This window comes from Cyanistes caeruleus, chromosome 15 (assembly GCF_971803275.1).
Source record: "Cyanistes caeruleus chromosome 15, bCyaCae1.hap1.1, whole genome shotgun sequence".
NCBI lineage: Eukaryota > Metazoa > Chordata > Aves > Passeriformes > Paridae > Cyanistes > Cyanistes caeruleus.
In genome coordinates this window covers 18,060,699-18,083,758 of record NC_141715.1, presented here as the reverse complement: position 1 = coordinate 18,083,758, position 23,060 = coordinate 18,060,699, and the positions used below count along the sequence as shown (strand labels likewise).

At 45.9% G+C, this 23,060-nt stretch overlaps 1 protein-coding gene across 9 annotated transcripts; it reads left to right on the top strand.

The window, feature by feature from the left end:
- Positions 1-1,301: 1,301 nt before the first annotated feature.
- Positions 1,302-22,929, top strand: GABRP (gamma-aminobutyric acid type A receptor subunit pi). 9 transcript variants are annotated; one of them, XM_086852081.1, is made up of 10 exons: positions 1,302-1,530; positions 9,239-9,328; positions 10,593-10,702; positions 12,935-13,002; positions 13,964-14,235; positions 15,053-15,135; positions 17,425-17,562; positions 18,783-18,935; positions 19,825-20,018; positions 20,950-22,929. In XM_086852081.1, the coding sequence occupies exons 2-10, from the start codon at positions 9,273-9,275 to the stop codon at positions 21,262-21,264; spliced, it is 1,389 nt and encodes a 462-aa protein (XP_086708207.1). In that variant the 5' UTR covers positions 1,302-1,530; positions 9,239-9,272; the 3' UTR covers positions 21,265-22,929. The 9 variants fall into 9 exon arrangements, with proteins under 9 accessions (XP_086708207.1, XP_023791944.2, XP_086708211.1 ...); XM_023936176.2 differs by lacking the exon at positions 1,302-1,530 and adding an exon at positions 6,304-6,552 and having other exon boundaries at positions 14,018-14,235; XM_086852082.1 differs by lacking the exon at positions 1,302-1,530 and adding an exon at positions 6,355-6,552.
- Positions 22,930-23,060: the final 131 nt, after the last annotated feature.

The following is a 23,060-nucleotide window of genomic DNA, read 5'->3' as shown; positions in this document are numbered from 1 at the left end:
ATCAGCTTTATTCCTTCTCGTGCCAACCTCCCAGTTCACTGGCAGGCAAAGATATGGCCCTGACATCCAGCAATTCCCTCTGATAATTGTACCAAGGCTCTGCCAGGGCACTGCTGGTGCCCATGGTGAGGACATACTGGTCAGTACTTTTCCAGATGCCACAAAGCTTCCTCAGGGGTGTGTGATGATGTGGCATGAGCACAGATGTAGTAATAACTAGGCTAAGGGCCTTTAAGGACACCAGACATTTTCTCCCTGTCAGATAATTATCAGTCTCATACCCAAGGGCACGTTCTCCATCAGCTCACAAGTGTTTCCATGATTTTTGGTTATTTTATTTGTTCCAGGTCTGGAGGTGTTTTATACTGTGACAAAACATAAACTAAATAATCATGAGGGAAAATGTCAGATCTTTTCCTCCATTTTTATGGATTCCCTTTTGGTCTGGTGTGTCCATTCCCAGGCAGACAAGTTTATGTCTCTGACACAGACTGAGATCAAGGATGACCCTGAGAAGGAGTGGCCTGAATCCTGCTCTATCCCAGGTGCCCAAAGAGCATCAATCCTGCTCCAGCCCAGATCCAGCTCCACACACACAGAGGGATGGGATCCCTGCAGGTAACACCTGCTGAACTGTGGGGAAATGATGTAAAGGCTTTTTCTTTGAGATGCAGACCTGAAGATACTTCTGCAGTGATTTGGTTTTATCCCCTTAAAGCATTTTCACAGGTTTTCGGGAAACTTCTGTCATAAAATTCTCTCATTTTTCTTATTTCCACAGTACTGAAAACAATCTTCTCCAAAGGTAAACGTTTTGGTGAATGCTTCAGTAAAATGAAAGGTGTGTTTTGTGATACCATTCACAGCTTTGAAGACCTCTGAGTTCATGTCCTCAAAAGCAAGTGCAGGAGTATTTTTGTTCAGGCTATTTACACCCCATCAGAGCTCAGAGCTGAGTTAATGTTTCATCTCAGGCTGCAATAAATTAGATAAAAGAGTATTTCCTCATTCCCAGAGTTACCCTTTTACTTTGTTTGCACTGCTCCATTTGCTGATGCAGGAAAATAACATTGCTTAATCACTTTTAACGACTGTTGAGACTATTTTTAAAAACAAAATATATATCCGTACTGCATTTCTTTTGCCGAGATTTTTAAGATGACCAAGCCTCAACCCATGCTAAGTAATGAGAGCTGTCTTCCTGCTGGCAAACCTACCAGCACTGTTTGATAAGTTTAGAAAGATAAACCCATGTGAACTTCGGTGACTCTTCCACCTCATTTTGTTTCACCCATAAACAGGAAAGGCTTGTTTCTTGGACATCAATTATGGAAATTCAGAAGTGCCCTTTGGAGAAGCTTTTCAAGGAGGTCCTTCCCAGTGGAGATACATACAGCCACCTGACAGCTGACAAACCTGTGCCTGAGGGACTCTGCCAAGGAGCAGCTCCCACCCCTGCCATGCTGGAGCTCCTGGGGAAGCACCGTGGCACCGATGCTCACCTGTAACAGCAGAGGACAAGAGCTTCAGGTGAGATTTATCTGCTCTTTCACTCCTCTGCTGGGAGCACGCATTTCCCACATGAATAATATGAAGCCACGGACTTCCATTAGCCAGAGCTCCTCAGCAAGAATTATTATTCTCAAATGCTGAAAATAATAATAGTAAGTGTTGTCCTATAATCAACATCCAGTTACCTCAGCAGCAAAGCACTGGGATGTGTCTGTGTCAGCTCTCTCTGACTGTTCAGGACAAAATGAGAAGCCAAAAGATTTTGAATTTGGTATATTGCTGCAGTGCTTGGAGAGATGCTGAGAGCTGTGGGGGTCCCTGCTGCATCCCCACCTTCCAAGGCACTGTGGCTGTTTAGTGGAGATACTGCTGTGCCCCTGGGCTGGATCCCACTGGTCAGTGCCATCTCACTTGCAGAGAAGCATAAAGCAATCATGGATTAATTTAAAGTGTTTTGGGATTTTTTCCTTAAAAATATTCTTCACCCTTCTCTTGACAGAACAATATAGGCCTAGGTCCTTTGGGAGGAAAGTTAAACTAAAAGAAAGCCTTTTAATTAAGTTTCTTTGATGTTTATGGTGTTCAGAACAGTTCCAAATACCACGCACTATCAGTAGAGATAACCTTCTGTCTCTTGAACACAAAAACTAGAAATTAGTACTTACTGCAGCTCATTTAATGAGTACATCTTGATCTGATTTGCTGACCCTGAGTGTGTAGCATCCAATTAACACAGAATACACTATTATTTCCAATAAATCCTAATCTGGTGTAGTTAAAATACCTGCCCAGCTTTTGACAGTCTCTTGTGTGAATGAAATATTTATTTAACAAGTTAGGGAGCAAAAAGGAGTGACATCATATCAGGTAAGAGCTTTGGCCAGAGATAAAACCACAATTGAGCATTTATCTGAGATAATAGCAGAACATTGTGCACTTAGAACTGAGTGTGCAATTAATTTTTAGTTCCCAGACTCATTCCTTTATCTGATAAGAGGTTACACCGACCTTCTTTTACATTTAAATTGTATTTTTTGTCTTTAAAGTGGAGTTAAAAAACATGAAGACTGGGTGCTGATGTGCACACAGATAAAATGTTTCAGGTTGTCATAGGCAACATCGTAATGAAAGAAGGGAAGGGAAGGGAAGGGAAGGGAAGGGAAGGGAAGGGAAGGGAAGGGAAGGGAAGGGAAGGGAAGGGAAGGGAAGGGAAGGGAAGGGAAGGGAAGGGAAGGGAAGGGAAGGGAAGGGAAGGGAAGGGAAGGGAAGGGAAGGGAAGGGAAGGGAAGGGAAGGGAAGGGAAGGGAAGGGAAGGGAAGGGAAGGGAAGGGAAGGGAAGGGAAGGGAAGGGAAGGGAAGGGAAGGGAAGGGAAGGGAAGGGAAGGGAAGGGAAGGGAAGGGAAGGGTCACTACCTGGATTTATGTGTTCCCTGGCAAAGGCCTCAGCCGCTAGTTAGATGACTGAGCAGCACTGCAGCCTGGGGCCAGAGCCATGGGTGGGACTGCATCGACTAAAAGTGGTTCCTGTCCAGTCCGAGTCTGCTTTCAGATTTGTGTTTGCTTTATCATTTCACCCAAAACACACGCACTGATAACGACAGTGGTTTATTTTCTCTGTTGCTGTAGACACTGTTGTCAAGTCACAAAGTTTGCTGTAAGTAAGTCTACAGTATTCTTTTTGCAGAATGTCAGCCTTCTCCCTCCCCTTTTTAGCCTGTCTTCCAGGCATTTAGTTTGGAAAATCTAGAAAGATAGGTTATGTAATGATCTGGCTTGGCAGTCACCTTAAAGGTTGAAGTGGGGCAGTACTGCTGCTGGGATGGCATCTGGCTCCAGGTCACTGCCGGTGCCGAGCCCCCACCTTCACCCTGCCTGTGCACCTTTCTGCAGGCAGTCTTTGGCAAGAGCCACACCCTCACCTCTCCCTGCAGCACGAGTAGGTGCTGCATCTGTTTGATGCTGCCAGCAGCCCAATGCACAGCTACAAAAAATAAAATGTGCTGTGAACTGACCGATTTATCTGCATTTTCTAGCCCAGTGTTATAAATGCAACGGCAGATTAAAGATTAACAAAGATAAATTTATTATAAATTAATAAAGCAACGAACAGCGAGGAAAAACCACAATAAATGAACAGCGCAGCGCTGGGTGGACAGGGTCTATACGCAAGGTATAGGTGTTCCCAAATCCACGTCTGAGGGTTCTCTGGCCTGGGTTTTTATAGGGATTTTAGTCCCCAGGCTAGAATTCCAACCAGTTTCCATTCACCAAGTGTCCCTGATTGTCGGGTGAATGGATTTCCTGGCCTAGAACATTGAGTCAGTAAGTATCCGGGCAGAGTCTCCTCAAATGCAAAGTGAGTCTGTATGTATTTTAACATATTTCATCACAGCAGAATCGAGGGATCCGGGCTAGCGCCGATGGATATCTCGGAGGAGTAGTCTCTTCTTTGTCTTTCTTGATTGAGTTTCTGTAGTATGGGTTTGGCGGGTGTGGTGTTCGATTCTGGCAACGACCATTTTCCTGGGGCTCGTCCCTTTTGTCTTGCTTGATGGTCTCCGGCCGAAATCGGCCGGGCGTTGCCTTTATCTGGAGGTAGACTTTCAGGCTAGTTCTTTTGTTTCTATGATGGCCTGTGTCCTGTCCTTTCCTCCGAGTTGATGAGCCTGCTGAAGCTTGTTATCTGGGGGGGGTTCTTTTGCAATCCGTGACTTTGGAAAAGGAATTCTGCCTCGACCTGGAGGAGAATTCCTTATTCCATATTTTCATTAGTTATAATTACACATACTTTATTTAAACCTTTTATTCCGAATTTTTATTTACCCAATTCTTTATTACACCCAGCAATGAATTCTGCTCTTGGGAGGCAGAACCGAAGCAGCAAGCAGGCTGTAAAACTAGATCAGGGCTGACAGGTGTTCCTCACTCCGTGGCCTTGGGCTAGCACAGAGAAGCCTATGAAAGAATCCTCTCCCCCAGGATCCGTGGCAGAGCCAGGCCCGGCAGCGCCCAGAGGGACCGTGAGGTACCGGGACAGGGGCAGTAGCAGGGCTGGGGCAGGGTGAACTCTGCTGCTGCCCTTCCATGGGCTACAACCTGCTGCTCAGGGCTGGCAAGCCACTGCTCTCCTTACCTTCTGCAGTTTGCTTTGACACTTAGTGCACAGGTGCATCTTCCCATCACCTGAAGAGCTCGGTGGCCCCAAATGTGCCAGCCCTGTGCTGGTGGCTGGTGATGTCTGTGTGGGCTATCCAGGGGTGAGCACTGGCCACTGGGCAGCGGGGTCAGCTTGAGATCGGTGGCTGCATGCCATGTAAATGTGAGGCCTGTGGGGGAACTGAGGCAGCTGGGAGTTCTGAGCCAAGATTTGGGAAACGGTGCCCACAGGTGCTGGTGGGTGCCTGAAGTTCCTATGGTAGCTCAGGCACCACAGTGGGTTCTCAGTCCTGGGGATGTGGGGGCCAGTAAGGAGGGGGGAGAGAGAACTGCTCTTGCCACTGCTTGTGTCTCCCCTGCTTCCAAGCAGGCTACACCCCCTGTCCCTGTCCACACTCTCTTTTTGTCTCAATTTCTCACTTTTGAGACCTGCATTAAATTTCTCCCAGTCCTCGGGGAACTCAGAAGGGAATTCAGGTGCTGTAGGTAAAAGCTGCAGCGTACAAGCAGCATTTCTGCTGGAGGGGTTTGTGTCACAACAGCTCAGCAACTCACTGATACCCTTGGGTATGCAAGAGGTACCTGTGCAAACCCAGTGCAGCAAAGGGAAGCCATGGAGGAGGAGGATTTGCTGCCGAGGCAAGCATCTTGAGCCACTTGTAAAATTCTCTGTGTTTAAGGGTCTCTGTGGCTTTCGATGGAACGTTCCTCTGTCTAGGACAAAAGAAGTAAGCTGAATTTATGGTCTCTTCTACAAACCTTTCTGTTTCAGTTTAGTGGCATCAGTGTGGCTCTTTTTTAATCCTGAATTGTGTCCTTCATGTGTATCTTGCAGTTCTGAACTGTTTGTATATACAAACTGAAAAGCAAAAACCAGAAACATTGTGTCCACTTTTGAGATAAAATTCGACCTCGGGGCAAGGCAGAATAGATCCCTCCAGCCTCAGGGATGCAGAGGAAGTTTCTAGGAGCTAGTAGCTGTGCCCACCTCCTGCCAGCACCAAAGGGAGCAAGGCAGCAGCACAGATTGCTGTCCAGAGCCAGCAGCCTGTTCCTCCTCGAGTCCTGCAGGTGCCCCGTGGGACAGGGACGCGCTGCTGCTGGCACTGGGCATTCCTGGGGCAGAGCTGGCCTGGCCCTGAGCTGCCTTTGGAGCTTGGAGCAGACATCTGCATCTTTGCAGAACCAAAACTATGCAGCCCAGAGTAAGCAAATGTAACAATTTTCCAGATTCCTTCCTCTCCCTTCCAAAAGGGTTGTTTTGAGTGTAAAACAAAGCAGTCCATTTAAAACAAAAGACTAATGAATATGGCAGCCCTTTCTCTTTTGCAAGTTTAAACACCTCATCTTTCCTCAAAGAACAGCTCTAAATCATTTTATTTGCAAGCCCTAAGCAAGAATTTATATTCATGGTAGGACACTTATTGAGTTAATTTATTTAAGGCTGGGGCATAATTTCTAATAGTGGAGGAGTCCCTAGGCCCAGTGCAATTGTCTCCCTGATAGGGCATTAATATTTAAAGGGGTTATAATACTCTGTCAATTGATCTGTGTCTTTTAGGAAGTACCTTAGCAGTTATTGATGGTCACTTGTGTGAAGGATTAGCTTAAATAAAGCTGGTACTTGGCAGACCAGTGCCTGCCCCCAGCCAAGTCCCATGGCCAGGCAGGGAGGGGCCCAGGCTCTGGGGCAGTGGATCCCAATGGGATGTAGAGAATGCGGAGGGAAAGAAAGCAATGCACATCTGGAGGCTGCTCCACAGTGCTGGGCTCAGACAGCGACAGCAGGAGTGCTGCAGTGCCTTTGTGAGGCTGCCAGTGCTGATGCTGGCAGCATCTCCTGGAGACCTGTGAGCCTGGTATGATCTGAGCGAGGAGCTCTTGGTAAGTGCTCTGCAGAAGACTTGCTCATCTTGACAGATAAGTCTGTTACTGATGACACTCAAGACAAATAACTTGACCTCTGAGTACCTTAATTTCTCTGTTCTTCAAAGTGGGGAACATTTTTGCGATTTCTTGAGTGATTTAAAACGAGGACAGTTCAGATTTTAAAAAAATTCTTGCTTGTTTTACTACTGTATGAAATTCCACTTTGCACTAAGAAACATAGTGCTGAATGGCCATTAAAAATTAGGTAGTATGGAAACCAGTCCAGATGAAATACTGAAATTCTTTGTGCTTATTGTAGATATTGAGCATTTATTGAGGAAAACTGAATGTTGGCATGGAAGGACATGTGCTGCCTCCAAGAGCGAAATAAGTGTGTGGGGTTAATGTGGGCTGTGGAGGTGCTCAGGACAGAATGTGGCTGGTTTCCCCTAAAACTTCCTGTGGTGAGGAGCGTTTCACTGCCCTGCAAAAACGCAGACTAACAGATGTGCAAGATGAATGATTGTGTCTGAGCTGTGCTCCTCCAGGCCCTATCTCCTATTTTTTCTTTGCTGCTCATCTGTCAGCGGATTGTCAAACCTTCAATTAAGGCGTCACTGGCAGCTCCTTTCACCCTCACTCCCTCTGCTCAGCCCCGCCGGATCCTTTCCGTCCTGGGCAGGTGCTGCAGAGGCAGATGCTCAGCCAGAGTGGAGATACAAAAAAGCGACCTGCCCATCACTCCTTTCCTTCTGGGAGAGGTCAGCGAGTTCCTGCCGCTTCTCGCCGGCAGGGCTGGCCCGGGGCACGCAGCGACTGCTGGCACTGATTGTGCTGTGCCTGCCAGGGACTGCGGGGGAAAGCAGCTCCTTTTGATGACCAAGGAAAGTAATCCCGAATTACCGGGGGAGCTGCACAGTTTGTTTGATATTTACCTCTTACCTGGAAGCTTGGAAGAAAAATTCCCACATGTTCACTGAGGGTTTTGTGACCATGTGCTTGCTGTAGCCTCTTGGTGTATTGACTATGCCCTTCATCACCAAACAGTGTTTAAAGCTACATTTTTCTGCTAAAATGAAACCCTTTACTGGAGAGAGAAACATAAATACACAACCTTATTATAATGTTTTCCCAGTATTGGTAATCTCTGTTGAAAGCCCCTGCCCTATAACAGCAGAATTGTCCCTGTATTGACTGATACACTGAGCAGTGAAGAAATGCTGTGGTTATGTTCAGCTCTGGGCACTGGTGCCACCTTTTTCTTGCCCAGCAGTACTTACAGATTTCCATTTCACTGCCTCCCAGTCTTTGAAATATTTATTGTCTTTATAGTCATCCTGTGCAAAACATGGGATATTCAGCAGGGATGATCATGAGAGGCTCCTCAGCTGGAGTTCATGAAGTCTCATACTTTAATTGAAGTCTAATTTATAAAATCAACTTTCTACATGTTTTTTAAACCACTTGGACCTATCCTATCCTCCTTTTCAATCAAAATTGTGGCCTAACATTGCTGTGAGCAGGTAAATTATTCTCTCTCTGGTCCTGCATCTTCACATTATAGTGAGAAGCCCTTGAGAACATCTAGAAACACCTGAGTACCATTTAAGAGAATGGGCTAGAAGAGCAAAGCCTTGTTGGCAGTTCACATGTGGGACCAATATTAGAGCATATTGTGTTTTGAAAAAAAAAAAATCCTCTCCACTGGGATGCCCTGCATTCATAGTACTTGAATATTCGGGTGTTTTACTGTCTCTGTATGGACAAAGTTGTTATTTCCTGGTGCTCTGCTTGTCCCATGGCACAGCACCAGCTGAGGAGGCAAAGTGTCGTCCTCTGTGGGGCTGTGAGGAACTACGAGAGGGAGGATCTAATCCAAGCAGAAAACTTACGATGTTTGGGTTATTATGGTGCAGCCACATTGGAAGCTGAAGTCCTAAATGCCATATGTGATGAGAGAGGTGCTAGATCTGAAAAAAAAAAGGTATGTAACTGGAACAGTGCTTCCAACAGGGAGCTGGAGATCAGAGTAGAGCAGAGCACAGCTCAGAGCTGCCACTGTGGCACCTGCTCCAAGGCCAGCACCAGCCCAAGGAGTCTTGGGCTGGCAGCCAAACTTGATTCCACTCCCAGAAAAGTCAACGAAACCCTCTAAGTGCAATGACCTCATGCTCTGCTGCACCCGAGTGGCTTTTGCCAGGTTGCTGTTAATAGCAGGGGTTTATCCCAGGTACAGTCAATGGAGCACAGAGTTACAGCGCTCCTGTGAGGCTGGGCAGGGGAGTCTGGCACTAAAAGAGGCTGAAACTGCCATCTGTGGGCAGGATCTCTCTTGGCTTCAGTCTGACTGCTCTGGGAACTACCCACACATTTTCCTATTTAATCAATCCTTTCCCATGGTGCCATTCTCAATATCAGCTAATTGCTAATTGCCAACCCATAGGCAATGATAGGAGAGGAGCTAGAATTTGTTGAGGACTTCAAGACCTGTGCTGTCATCATGGTCTTTTATGTGGTAAGTGATAGAACATGCTGAAAAATTATACTAGCCAGGAAAAAGGGCAGGAGCCACTGCATATCAGGCATGTTAAACATCACTCTGTGACGGTTCTGACTGTGCAGCATTTCCTTTCTCTGTCTCCTTCCCTTAAAACATTTTTTCTTAAACCACAACACTTTGTATTTCTTTTCTTCTTCACAGACAAGCAAAGCAAATACAGAAACAATCTCCAGACATGTTCTGCAGATATTTTTCCTTCTTCAGTCTGTGTCTTTTCCTTCCAACACAAAGGTAAGTGCAGGGTTTGTTTTGTTTTAAAGGGAACATTTGAACAGTGTTTCACATAAATTATGTGGGTCAAAAGTAAACTATGATTCCAGTTATTCAGCCCATCCAAAGGAGGCAGGGTGCAGTCAGGGATGCGGTATAGGAGCGAGCAATTTACATAGGTCCCTAAACCACAATGTGTCCATTAACTGTGTAACCCCTGATGTCCTGTTCAGATCTAGCACAGGTTGATGTTTTTTACCAGAAATGCCTCCCATAAGGCTCCAGCTCTGTTATTACCATCCTTGGACCTACAAGTCCCAAATTTGTTGACTTACATACATACTGTGCAAAATCTGGTTCTGCTGTAAGGTCTGGTTAACCCAGCTGTGATGGAAACAGAAGAAAACCCTTTGGGTTGAGTAACTCCATGGCTGCCCAGAGCAGGGTCCTGGCACTAGGAGCAGCAAAGGCTCTGCCTTCCACCTCCTCCTGCCCAAAGCAAGAACAAACTCTTAATCCTTAGTGACACTTCTCTCAGGTGAGGGTGTGCCACCCTGCACCATAACACTCACCTTTCACAGTCCAAACCCTGTCCCTGTCACTGTGTGAGGGTGCAGATCTGTCACCCTCATAGCACAACTCCTGCCTTCAATGTCCAGCCACAAAACATAAATTTAGAGTTGTAGACTTGTAATTTAGAGTGGGACCCTCAGTATCCCAAGCAGCTGGAGCAGCACTGCCCACAGAGCTGAGGGGGTGTCTGTGATTGCACAGCCCTCAACCTTTCCCCTCCAGTAATACTCCTGACATTATTATGACACCAGCTGTAGGAGCTGACATTCACATGTTATTTAGGGGACTAGAGATTAGAAGAGCTGTTGAGCTGTAAGATTTGTTTCAGGTTGTCATAAATGGGAGGAAAAATGAAATGGATATTCCTTATATAGTCTGTACAAAAAGGAGTGGGAAGGAGAGATTGGGGTTTATTGCTCAAGCTTGTGATCTACAGACCTTGCTTGATTTTTCTGTGATATTTTACGAACATTCTTAAGATACTGTGTGTAACCTGTAGCTATCAACTAAGGAAATTTGCCATTTTCCCACCTCTTGAAGGTGTTAATTATTCAGCCAAGACAGCAGCATGAGCAAATGCTTGTGATTTCAATTATCTACTTGGTTTTAATAACTATTTTATACAGTTTTCTTTTGTTTGTTTGAGCGCAAGCTGGAAGCAGCTGCACACCAGATGTGCCCAGCATGTAACAGTTGTTGTTTGTGTCCCCAGGAGCTCTCTGGGCCATGGATCCAGCTTGCATGGTAGGGACACAACATCCCTCCCTGGATTTGAGAACCTTACCATGGGGTACAACAAATACCTCCGGCCCTACTTTGGTGGTATGTTGGCTCCACACAAGGGAGCATTTAAAATCAGTCTGTAAGGCTCATGTGGAAGGGAGAGCAGGCTTTAAGTTTGCTTTAGGGTGCTACAGTTTCAAAGGTTGTGTTTCTTTTAAATCAGCTGGTGTCCCAGGCTGCCCTCCTTTCTTTGCATCCACTGTTGTCTTGAATAGCTGGTGCACGTATGTGTGGGGCTTGGGAACACGTCCAGCTGTGAGGTGAGGAGCAGGAATTTATAAACTTTAACATCTCTATGAAAGAGCTGACTAAATAACTAAATTCTGCTCTAACTGTACAAACTTTTGTTTAGAGCCTGACCCTCGTGATTTTCTGCTTTACTTTTGGTTATGTACAGCTATTACAGCTATTTATGCAGCTATAGAGGAACAAAGCATTCTTCTTGCCAGGAATATTGACTTTTGGCACATGCTTTTACCTCACACTGGGACAGAAACCTGTTTCAAATCCTGGTGAGACTCTGGGGAGTCAGGAGCAGGCAGGAATTTAGGAACTTATCTGAAGCTCTTGAGCAATTTAGGTGTCAGGTCTCCTGTCTTCCACAGTGGATACTGCCATCACACAGAGGGAAGGGTTTCTCAGAATGACATTCAGTACCTGAAAAGTATTGAAAGTTTAAGAAACAGCAATGACATTTTTATTTCTATTAATTTTGGATTTGTGTCTGAACAATTAATGAAACCCTGCTTGACAGAAACATTTCCCATCAGCTTTCACAAGGCCATGACTATTTCCCTTTGGGGACTGACCTGCTGTTACTGGCAGCCCTGAGCTGCTTCCTTTTTCTGGCCATGGTAATAGATGTCTGAGACAATATAGAATTTACCATCTTGTTATGCCTGGAATGGCTGAAATGATGCAGGACTAGAAAAGCTCCTCTAAATCCTGAGACACCAATGAGCAGACGCTTCTTTGCAATGTAACAGAGATCCACTGCATCTGCAGCAAATGCTAAACAAAAGTGGCCAGGATGCGGTGTGACCTCCCCCGGAGGCCGAGTCCTCACAGTCGTGTCCCATGGTCAGTAAATGCATCAGGCTTGAGTCTGAACAGACAGAGACGTGAACAGCTTTAAAAAATACCCATCTGCTGCAAACGAAATAGATTTATGAGCAGTTTAAAACAAACAATCAAAGCCAAAACCACCTGGAAAGACTTTGGGAAATTGTGTCGTTCCTCACTGGGGTTTAGATGAAGAACCACAGTGTTAGGAGTTTCAGCAGGTCCAGGAAGAAAGGCACCGCTGGTTTGTCACCCAGGCACAGAGGCCTGAGCTGGAAAGCGCCGAGCCCCGCCCCGAGCCCCGCGTTCCCCCGGCACTGGCCCGGCCCGGTGTCCCCCGTGTCCCGGTGTCCCCCGTGTCCCGGTGTCCCCCTGTCCCGTGTCTCGGTGTTCCCGTGTCCCAGGTCTCGGTGTCCCGGTGTCCCCCGTGTCCCGGTGTCCCCCGTGTCCCGGTGTCCCCGTGTCCCGGTGTCCCCCTGTCCCGTGTCTCTGTGTCCCGGCGTCCCCCGTGTCCCGGTGTCCCCCTGTCCCGTGTCTCGGTGTTCCCGTGTCCCGGTGTCCCCCTGTCCCGTGTCCCGGTGTCCCCCGTGTCCCGGTGTCACCCGTGTCCCGGTGTCACCCGTCCCGTGTGGCTGTCCCGGGCGGTGCTGCCCTCTCGCGGTGGCTCCCGGCGGTCGCAGCTCGGAGCTGCTGTCGGTTCACGGCGGAGCCGGAGCCGGGCAGAGGCCGCCGCTTCTCGGGAATGGCGAGCTGGGAATCTCGGTGGCTCCTCCCTGGGAACCGGGGCTGCTCAGTGCTCCCCGAGCTGTGGGAAGTGCTCTGTGCAGAGTTTCTCAGCCCGACGGCTCTGTGCCTGCTGTGGGCTGGGATCAAAGGACAAAGTGGCCCTGGCTGCCTGTCCAACGGCAAATGCCACGGAACTGCTGCTGATCTGAGCTGCTGAGCTTCGCAGCCAGTGCTGCTGGGTATTGGCCCCCTGCTACCATCACCAAACACAGAATTCCAGCTCGCTAACAGTGACAGCTGCGTTTTGGATCATGTCATTTGTGAGCCTAAAGCTCTGGAACTGTGTCTGACCCTCTGTGCCTCTGCAGTGTTATTGACAGCAAGCAAGGCTGAAGACACTGCCCACCCTGCACAGCATCCTGAATGGCTTTACTGTACCCTTCACATTTCCTTTCTCTCTGCTGAAGCACTTTTCCTCTGCAGGAGAGCCTGTACAAATAGCAATGAGTCTGGACATTGCAAGTATTTCTAGCATATCTGAAAGTAACATGGTAAGTGAAAGAACTTTTATTTTACAAGTTAAGTTTGGGATATGCCTGAGAGACTTCACATGTATTCCTGTGTGTCCAGCACAGAAATGGTCATTTTGAAACTGCTTTGCTGTTCAGGGGCTGTTGACCATTTTCAGTAGTGGGATGAAAACAGAGCTCATTTGTGACTGCAGACGTGTAGATGCCATAGTAATGTGGGGTTATAAGTAAATAGAAGTGGACTCTTGTCCTACTGGTCAAAAACTCAGCACCTCCTGGAAATCAGACCCTGTGGAAATAGAAAAAATCAATCCTGTGTGGCATCCCTTGTGAGGAAGGAAGTTGTATAGTCCAGAAGTGCCTTGGTGTCCAGAAGGCTCAGCAAAGCATCAGATTCAGAGCTGAGTGGGTACTGCTTATTCTTTCCTGGTGGGGCACTGTGAGAACACTCCAGTCGCTGCAGGTTGATTGTGGCAAGCTGAACTGAACTCAATCCCAGTGTTCTTAGATTCAAAATTCCTATTAAAATAGAAGGCACAAGTTTTCTTTTTTCACTTGTTTGGGGTTTTTTTAAGACATCCCTGACATAACAGGTTGGATTCACTTACCACTTTTCTCCAAAGTCCCAGTGCCTCTTTGATGACCAGATTTATAGTACTTGTGGAATTTCCCAGCTCTAGGCAATGACTTATTTCTGTAATGTCAATGGCTTATTTGTGGGGTGGCCTCAAGTATGTGCTTTCCATCTGTTCTCTTACCTGCAAAATGGGCACAAAAACATCAGTTACAATAACTGCTCATTAAAAACATAAATTAATCTAAGTACAATCTTTAGTCCTCAAACCTCACACCTTAGAGTAAAAGTGCATTAGAAATATTACAGAGTGAATAAAACTGTGATGAAAGTGAAGCTTGAAGCTTGGCTGTGAGAGGTTGAACAAGGATATGTTCTGTCCCCTGTCACACACGTGGTGTGCCCCAGCTGTGCCATGCAGGTGCCTGGACACACATCCCCAGGCTTTGCTCCATTCCCCAGGATTACACAGCCACCATCTGCCTGCAGCAGCGCTGGACAGACCCTCGGCTGGTTTTCCATGGTAACAAGAGCTTCGCACTGGATGCTCGCCTGGTGGAGCTGCTTTGGGTGCCTGACACCTATGTTGTGGAGTCAAAAAGGTCCTTCCTGCATGATGTCACCGTGGGCAACCGCCTCATCAGGCTGTTCTCTAATGGCACTGTCTTGTATGCCTTAAGGTACAGAGATCTGGCTTTGCTGCTGCAGGCTCAGAATAGATTTCCAGAATCACCCTGGACAGGAGCAGATACCAGCTGTCACAGATCATAAGTTTGGGGTCAACAAGCCAGCTGTGACCGTTCTCTGCTGATCCATTTCCCCCTGTTCTGGCCTCTGAAATGCCAGTCGAGGATCAGGATCTCTATCACAGTACATGTTGTGTCCTGAGGCCTGCTCAGAAAACTCACGAGTTCAGATGTCACTAAGAAAAATCCAGTCAGATGGGGGCAGGAGAGCAATGGAAGGAGGACATCATAACAACAGTAGAAGTTTAACTGATTGTGTGAAACCATTTGCTTATCCAGTGCCATGTAGTGTTATCTTCTGTTTTTTACCAAGAAACGTATTTGCCCATGAACTGCAGAAGGTGCACAGCACTTGACTTAGCAATTCCTACAGTGCTCTCCTTAGCTTGCAGTAACTGGGTCCCAGTTACCTCAGCTGCAGAGTAAAACTCAGCTACCTCTACATCAGAGGATGTGTGCAGTTAGTCACTGTGCCTCATATCGCAAGCACTGACTCCTTAAGATGAGCAAATTGCAGCAATGTGAAAAAAATATGAGTCTACACTCTATATCCCACCAGTTCAAAGCAAAACTCCTCCTCGGGCTACATTTTCATTAGGATGGCTGCAGAGGGTGCTTGTTCTTGAGGATTCTCAGTTAATTCTTATCATAGATCCAAATAAGCTAACTGACAGAGCAGAGCTTTGTGGTCCAGTTTTCTGCATAAAACATGCTTTTATTGAAATTTTCAGCATTCTTTCTCTACCTACAGAATCACTACTACTGTTGCCTGTAACATGGACCTGTCAAAATACCCTATGGACACACAAACATGCCAACTGCAGCTAGCAAGCTGTAAGTATAACATTCTAAAAAACTGTAAATTTGTTTATTTGTGAGAAACTACACATCTTGAACATTTGGATTAAGCACAGTGGCTCTCTGGAGTAGATTTTCATTCCTGCGAATTAACATGTCCAGAAGGAAACAACTTCTGCATCATCATTCTTCAAATGTTTGTGTTGTAATCCACAGTCCAGAGAATTTCTGTCACTGTGCAGTTTATACAAAAAAAATGGTAATAAAGAATCTTTTGTTAAAGTGTAGATAATTCAACCTTGCACAGAAAGGATGTAGTAATACTGGCTGGTTTTCAAAATTCAGGTCCTTTTGAACACACAGCTTCTTCAAATCTAACTTGTGGGATAAGTGTATGTGATAGAATACAACAAGGACCAATGCTCACATCTTTAGGTAGCTACTACTTGTTGCACGCCCCAAATTCACACTGTAAAAGGACATTGGGAAGGGTGGTTCTCACAAGAATTAGAGATGAACATGGCTCTCAAACTCATGAGCTGAGATTAGGGCCAAACCCAGGTTTGCGGTACCTTTCCCCCCACTAGGGACAGGATACAGAGGATGGGACTCTTGTCAGCAAAAGAGTCTCAGACTGGGAAGTCTCAAGAGGAATTCTATCAGTGAGTTCTGCTCTCAGTTAGATTAAAAGCTCACCTGTGACAGTGCTGGCTGAGAGAGACTCCAGGGCAACGTGGGCCACTGCAGGGTGGTTACCCCAAAGCTCAGCCAGCGCAGCACTGCTGCTGTGGACCTGGGATGAGCAGGCAGCCAGCTCCTGTACGTGGCACAAAACCAAACTTCCACCATCTCAGCACAGAAAAGACCAGGTTTTTAACTTCTGGGGTTGCAGCATGAAGCACCTAGGGAAGCACATATTATTTTCACATTAAAATCATATTAGTTCACCATGGTTAACTTTATTACAAAGAATAGCTCCTGAAATAATAATGATTGGCCTCTTCTGCTAAAGCGGAGCATGTTTAGGCCTGGTTTAAAACTGATTGGATCCTACATCATGCTCAGTTGCTGTATAATTCCAATGAAATTACATACATATTGCCCACTGGAGATTTCATTAGGATAAGTGCCCAGAAATAATGCTGTTTAAATCTACGCCAGATTAATTAACAACAATCTATCACTTATTATAAAATTTTCCTGAGTAACCACAATTTATAAAACCACTTAGGAACTTTGAGAAGTCACATGCTTAGGATTCTGCTCAGGGATTCATGCTCTGGACACCTAATTTAGGAGTCCATCATGCCCAAGCTCTGGTAATTTGTGTCTAATAAAAAAACACAATTAGATGTAAATAGAGCTGCAACTGCATCCTTCTACCAGGACAAATAGGTTATCAGAATCACTACATCCCTACAGATGGTCTCAAAGAATGACTCTTAATAAAAGAATTAAATCAGTGCAACTGAAGGACTTATTTTCTAAATTAAGTCAAATTTTTGAAGGGAATGGCAGGCTGGCAACTCAGTACAAGATTTATCCTTCAGACTGAGGTACCTCTCAGTCTAACCTGAGGTCATGTCATCACTTACACCCCTGGAGGCATGCACTCAGATGACATATATGGAGTCCCACTGCTTTGAGGCAGGAATTTGGTGTTACCTAAATGTTGCGTGCATCTATTTGTCCTCAGTGACTTTATGCCTTTGAGGATAGGAGGAATTAGTAGAAAAAGTTGTTTTTATGAGCAGGTTTTCTGGACAATGTGTACCCAGTCAGAGGAGCCTGGTTCATAACCACATAGCAGTCTCAGCTGTAAGCTCCTGACTAACTGAAAATGCTTTTTCTGATGTTTTGAATCACTTGAATACATAAGTCAGTGAAATGTGCTTCTGCTCCATGGTAAGGGGCTCAGTGGGATCTGAATTCTATTTTCAACCACTGTGTTTCTCCTGCTCTCCTCTCAGACTGTGTTTGTGGGTCAGTCACAGCAGTACTAATATCCCATTGTATATAATCAAGCCGTGTATGACAGCAACAGATTATCTTTGAAAACAGAAATACCCCATGTAAACAACTGCAAGAGGCTCTCAGCAGCCTTGCATGTCGTGTGTCATTCCCAGAGGCATGTTCCTGTCCCTCTCCAGAGCAGCAGGCCGAGGCAGTGAAGGCAGCCCAGCCAATGTGCCCCTGTGTCAGACTCAGCTCTGGGGCCTCTGCCCAGTCTGCAGTGCTGGGCTTCTGCTCCCCCAGGAGACTTAACAGGGCACAGCTGGGCTCTCCCTGGCCACTGCAGTCACGCAGTGTGTGTGTTCTCCCCAGGGGGCTACGATGAGAACGATGTCACCTTCGCCTGGCTGAGAGGAAACAGCTCCGTGCATGGCATCGAGAAGCTGCGGCTCTCCCAGTACACAGTGGAGCGCTACCACACCCTGGTCTCCACGTCACAGCAGGAGACAGGTAAATCTGTGAGAGGAAAAAGCAGGGAAAGCTCTTGGGTACTCCCCATCCCATCTCCTCCCCTCCTGTGGGTCGGGATCGTTTGACTCAGTCCTGAACCAGTAAAGCCTTTAGGAGATCTTAATCTCACAGAAAGAGATGAACAGAAAGGTGGTGACATCCTATGAGTTGCAGTCAGGGTATTCTGTAAAATGGAAATCCACAGAAAGATGGAGGTTTAAAATATACTGTATTCATTTGATGGATTTTTAATTTTTTTTTTCATTTTCCTTATTTTCCTCCACACATATCTGAAAAAACTCTATACATTCTATCCAGGAGTGCAGTCTGTAGGTACTGCAGAGAGCAATGTTTACAGTAACTAAGAATAAAATTAATTTTTTTTATATACATTTGTTTGTAAATTACAGTTTTATCATGATGGAATAACATATTTTTGTAGATCAGAATTCAATGTCTTTTTCATGATCAGTGTAAAGCACTCTTTTCTCCAATTACAGATACTATGAAAGCAGGAAAAACTTCCTTAGAATGATAAGATTTGAAAAAATAACAGTGTTTTGTATTTTTGTTGCATACACAGCCCATGAACAACATGGACTTTGTTTCTACGCTTCAAAAAGAATGATTGTTTATAGAGCAGAACTATGTCCTGAAAACACTACCGATCCAGCCTCAGAACACTTATGTCAGTATTTACAACAAATTGGTTTTTAAAAGATGACTGAATTTTTTTGAGCACAAAAAGATATCATTATCACTAACAAAAACGGGAGTCTGATTCTCTGTGATGACAAGACTCAGGGATGCTTTGGGATGTGGGCCAGAGCCTGCTGACATTGAGAGACAAATATTTGGCCTGTTTGTCAGCTGTTGGGTAAGGCTGAACCTGGCAGTGCCCTTCAGAGCAGGTGTTGGGAAAGGTGTGAGAGAACAGGTGAGAGCATCAGCCCTGCTCTGCTCAGAGCTGGGGCCCTGCTGTGACACTTCCTCTGTGCTCAGGGCCAGGAGCCCCTTTGAGAGGAGGGTGCTGTTCAGGTGCTGTTCATGTGCCTCTTTGCCTGTCAGCACTGTGCATGTCCTCCCATGTCTGTCAGGTGTGTTACCTGCAGGAGCTCTGCTGAGCTCCATCAGCGGAGGGGCTGCTGCTGGGCAGCAAATTTTACTTCAGGTATCCTTGGGAACCTCGCATTCACCAAGTCTCTTCCTTTCACAAACAGGCAGTTACCCACGACTGATATTGCAGTTTGAACTGAGGAGAAATGTCCTTTACTTCATTTTGGAGACCTATGTGCCCTCCACTCTGCTTGTCATGTTGTCTTGGGTTTCTTTTTGGATCACACTGGGCTCAGTGCCTGCAAGAACCTGCATTGGTGAGTCTTTGTCTGCGGAATGGAGAAGATTTAAGCAGGCAGAGGAGACTTTGAAGGCTGTGTAGCCAGTACTTTTCTTGAGCTACCTGCTCATGTTGTAGTCCTTTCTCTTGGGGGACCCTTCTGTCCCACCCCCCGTGGTGAGAGCCCTGCTGGTCTGGGGACACGGGCGGTGGAGGGGGTCCTGCAGTGGATACAACACGGACTCAAAGTATCTAGACACAGGAGGCTCAAACTTGCTGGAATAATCCCGGGTTTATTTATTGTCTGTCGTCCATCAGGGGCAAGAGAGAGACTGAAATGTCTTATCTCTTATACCATGGGGCAGGGGTGATCAGGGGATACAGGGAGGTCACAGCCAATGGGAAGGGGGAAGGGAAAGAAGGTTTTCAGGTAGGAACTCACATTACACAAACCAGAGGTGAGTTTTACACTTGGGATATACCAAGATTTTTAGATGCACTATAACATGTTCAGGGATAAATGGTATGCTGCTCTTTGGGTCAGAGCTGGGTTGGTGTGGAGGAGATGCTGTGGCAGGGACCTGCAGGGCTGTGTGTGGCTGAAGCTCCCAGGAGATTCACTGCAGAGAGCAGAGGACAGATCTTTGTGGTGTGCTTTGGAGGGAGAAGGATGGGGGGATTTTTTACTGAAAGCATGAAAAAGAAGGGAGCCGGCTGCCTGTTGGAGCCAAGCTGCCAAAGGCAGGGAGAGCCTGTGTAAAGCTAGTGAATGCTACAAAAGCATTTCAGTTGCTATGATGGATGCTTTGGATTTGGTAACAAGTGATATGCTTTATCTGGCCAGCAATAGAGAGCAATGACATGAGCAGAAGGGTAGGCCAAGACTTCTCCAGTGTCCACAAGAAATGGTCTCTCTGTTTTCCAAGGAGTTACAACAGTGCTTTCTATGACAACTCTGATGATCGGCTCACGAAGCTCACTTTCAAAAACCAACTGTTTCATTAAGGCCATTGATGTTTATCTTGGCATCTGCTTCAGCTTCATCTTTGGCGCCCTTGTGGAATATGCAGTGGCTCACTACAGCTCATCACAGAAGTGTGCAGCTAAAGCACCAGAAGAGGTAAGGCCCGAGGTACCTTAGTAAGGCCACTGGTCTTGGACTGACAGCAATTAGTTCAAGACAAATGTTCTTCCTGCTACAGATACATCAACAATACTTCTCCTAATTGGCACTAAATCTAAACTCTTGTGTGTAACAACCACAAATAGCACAGGAGTGCTCTGACTCTGGCAGACTTCTGAGCATTACAGAAGTTAGCCTTAACTGTAATTAACTTCTGTTAATTACATTAACAGCCTTAACTGGAGTGCTGTTGGGTTCATAGGACTACATCCAGAAGGGCACTTGGGCCTGGCACTGCATTGAGTCCTTAGCCCTGAGTTGGGCTGGTGTGAGTAGCAAGGACATCTGCTCCTTTCAAATGCACACAGAGAAGAGCCACAACTCTGCTCTTCTATCAAATAACTCCAATAAGGGAGGTCCTTCTCTCTACCAGAGGAAAGCTGAACCCTTCTTCCTCCCTTCCCAGAAGATGCTTTGGAACATCTGTCCCACAGTGTTCTGTGGGGATTGTGAGTTGTTCAAGGGCTATGCTTTAGTGTGAGAAATTAAATAATCAGGTATGACTGTAGTCCAGCAGTCATCAAGGGCCCAAATGCTCTCAGGGGAAAAGGAGGTTTCTCACCTCAATACTGAGTTGCCAGCCATTAAGCTACCATGTAGACAAGAAGAGATAGGTATTCTGTAGGAGATGGATGTTGGATTACCCAGAGTAAGACTTGCTCAATGATCTAAAAATGTCTCTAGAAATACAGTGGTGGAAACAGGCATCTCTGGGACCTCAGGCCCTCCTAGGATTAGGCAGCAGCTGAAAGATGTGTTTGAGTGTTGTGATAATCACATATGAAGCTATGCTCTTATGTCTTTATCCTTATGGTCTCCTTCCTCTGCAGGAGAATACAGACCTTTAAACGTCACTCTTGTTTCCTAGGGGCCTGCAAATGAGCTGACTGAAGAAATGGAACAAGTTAACATCACCAACATCCTCAACAATTCCATCACCAGCTATAAACAGAAAATCAGCTTCACAAGTATTGAGATTTCCAGCAATAATGTTAACTGCAGTGACTTGACCATGAAAAGTCATGAGAAAATCAAGTGTGTCTTGAGAAACAAAATGCACAGGATTATTGGTTATTTCACAATTCAGAATCCTGGCAATGTGGACCACTACTCCAAATTGCTTTTCCCTTTGTTTTTCATGGTGGTCAATGTGTTTTATTGGGCTTATTATCTATATTTTTAGTAGAAATTAGTTGCTTCATTCTCCTACTTCAGCAGGAGAGGAATTGTATCAGTGGGCATCCAGCTACCTAACCTCAGTGAATTCAATGTGGACAAAAAGCTTCCTTGTGTTTCCTGAGGTACCCATACCAAGTGTGTGAGGTGTGCATGCATCAGCAGCAATGACTCTGACAGCAGCTGTTCAGCTGAGTGGCTGTGCTGGACTGCTCTGCTCATAGCTGCATTTCATTCCACACCTCACCTGGCTGGAGATGTGTGTGCAGGACTGCACTGGCAGCTACAGAGCACTGCAGGTGGCAGAATAATTTTGGTAGCTTAGAGCAGGTTGGGACCTTTGAGTTGAGATGTCCCAGAGGATGTATAGGATTGTGACTGGTTGTTTTTTTTTGTTTGCCAGAGAGAACAGAGGGACTGTGATTGCTACCTCAATAGCTGCTCTGTTGCAGTGAGAGCCCTGAGGCAGCAGCAGGAGCTCAGTGCAGTACAGCACAGCTCCCGTGCATGGTGCTGCTTTGTCCCGGGTGGTGCAGTGCCAGGACGGTGATTCGGTACTGCACAGTGCTTTTAACATCTGTCACTCACTGAGGTAACCCTCACTTGCTGAAGTTCTCTGTCCCTGAGACAGATGGAGGGTTCTTGTTTGTAGAGCTGCATTTTTTCAGAGATTTGGGAACATGAAATAGAGGGACCAAAATAATTTTGTAACACATCTCTTATACTCTTCCTGCTGTACTGCAGTTGAACAGATTCTAGCACTTTCCATGTCTTCCTTACAAATTATTTGTTGTCCTGGAGAGTGTTTCCTTTGGCCTTCACTGCTACAAGCAGCTCTCACTCCTTGCCAGCCATAGGCACAAGGGGCCTATTTGTTGTCCCCTCCTTTATGTGGCTGTGCAGCTGTGACAATCCAGCAGTGCTGCTGGGTGAAAAACGTGTGGGTTGGGGTAGGCTAGTTTAAATCACCCTTTCACCCTCTATTTTAGGTTGAAAAACTGTTACTTTTTTCAGAAAAACCATATTCTAAGAGGGCTCTGGAAACTGCCCAAAGTCATCTTTGTTTGTCCTGCAATCAGCAGGAGCCAGAGTTTTCTTTTAAAGATAAATGAAATGTGGATGCACAGTTACATTTGAGAACCAAATGCCATTGGTACTGTGTAACTAAAGAGTACTGCAAGTCTTTATTTGCCGATTGTAAAATGAATATTTGGTGACAGATTGCTCCACCCCAGCACCCTTTTTTTGGTCTGTGCTGCTTTCATCACTGAGAGGGGCAATCCTGCAGATGTGTGGGCAACTGGAATTGCCTGCAGCGGCTCCATTCAGCAGAGTTCTGGCTGGGTGAGGTCTCAGTTTGCAATTTGTTACAATGTTTGCTTAGCTTAAGAAACTCTTCTTGGGGGTTCCTCGAGAAGGTGAGCAGAGCACGTGAAACTAGATTTTTTACTTTAATAACTTTTTATTGAACCACTTCACCACGATGTACTGTGAGGAATCTAACCCACAGATTCATAAATCATCGCTTTTACGAAGAGCAGCACAAGGAGACAGAGGGGAACAGGCTGACAATGGCAAGTGGATAAAAACAAACTCCAATAATGAAGTGTTGGCTTGTATATACTGGCATTTGAAGTCCATTCCATAATAAAGTGAATGTTTGTGATATGAACACAACCCCTCAGAGAGATTCTCTATGAAAAAAAAAATCATTATCTCTTTTCTGTATTGCCTTCTTTCTTTAAAACCCAACTAAAATGCCCTAATATGTTTTACACTAGTTGCCAAATATTAGTGTTAACA

What these genes read in the sequence shown, in the direction of transcription:
- GABRP (XM_086852079.1), top strand. Translation starts at nt 9,067, where the DNA reads ATGCTGAAAAATTATACTAGCCAGGAAAAAGGGCAGGAGCCACTGCAT. An exon ending in ACTGTCTTGTATGCCTTAAG is followed by an intron (nt 14,236 to 15,052) that starts GTACAGAGATCT and finishes CTCTACCTACAG; the next exon opens with AATCACTACTACTGTTGCCT. An exon ending in CAGCTAAAGCACCAGAAGAG is followed by an intron (nt 20,019 to 20,949) that starts GTAAGGCCCGAG and finishes CTTGTTTCCTAG; the next exon opens with GGGCCTGCAAATGAGCTGAC.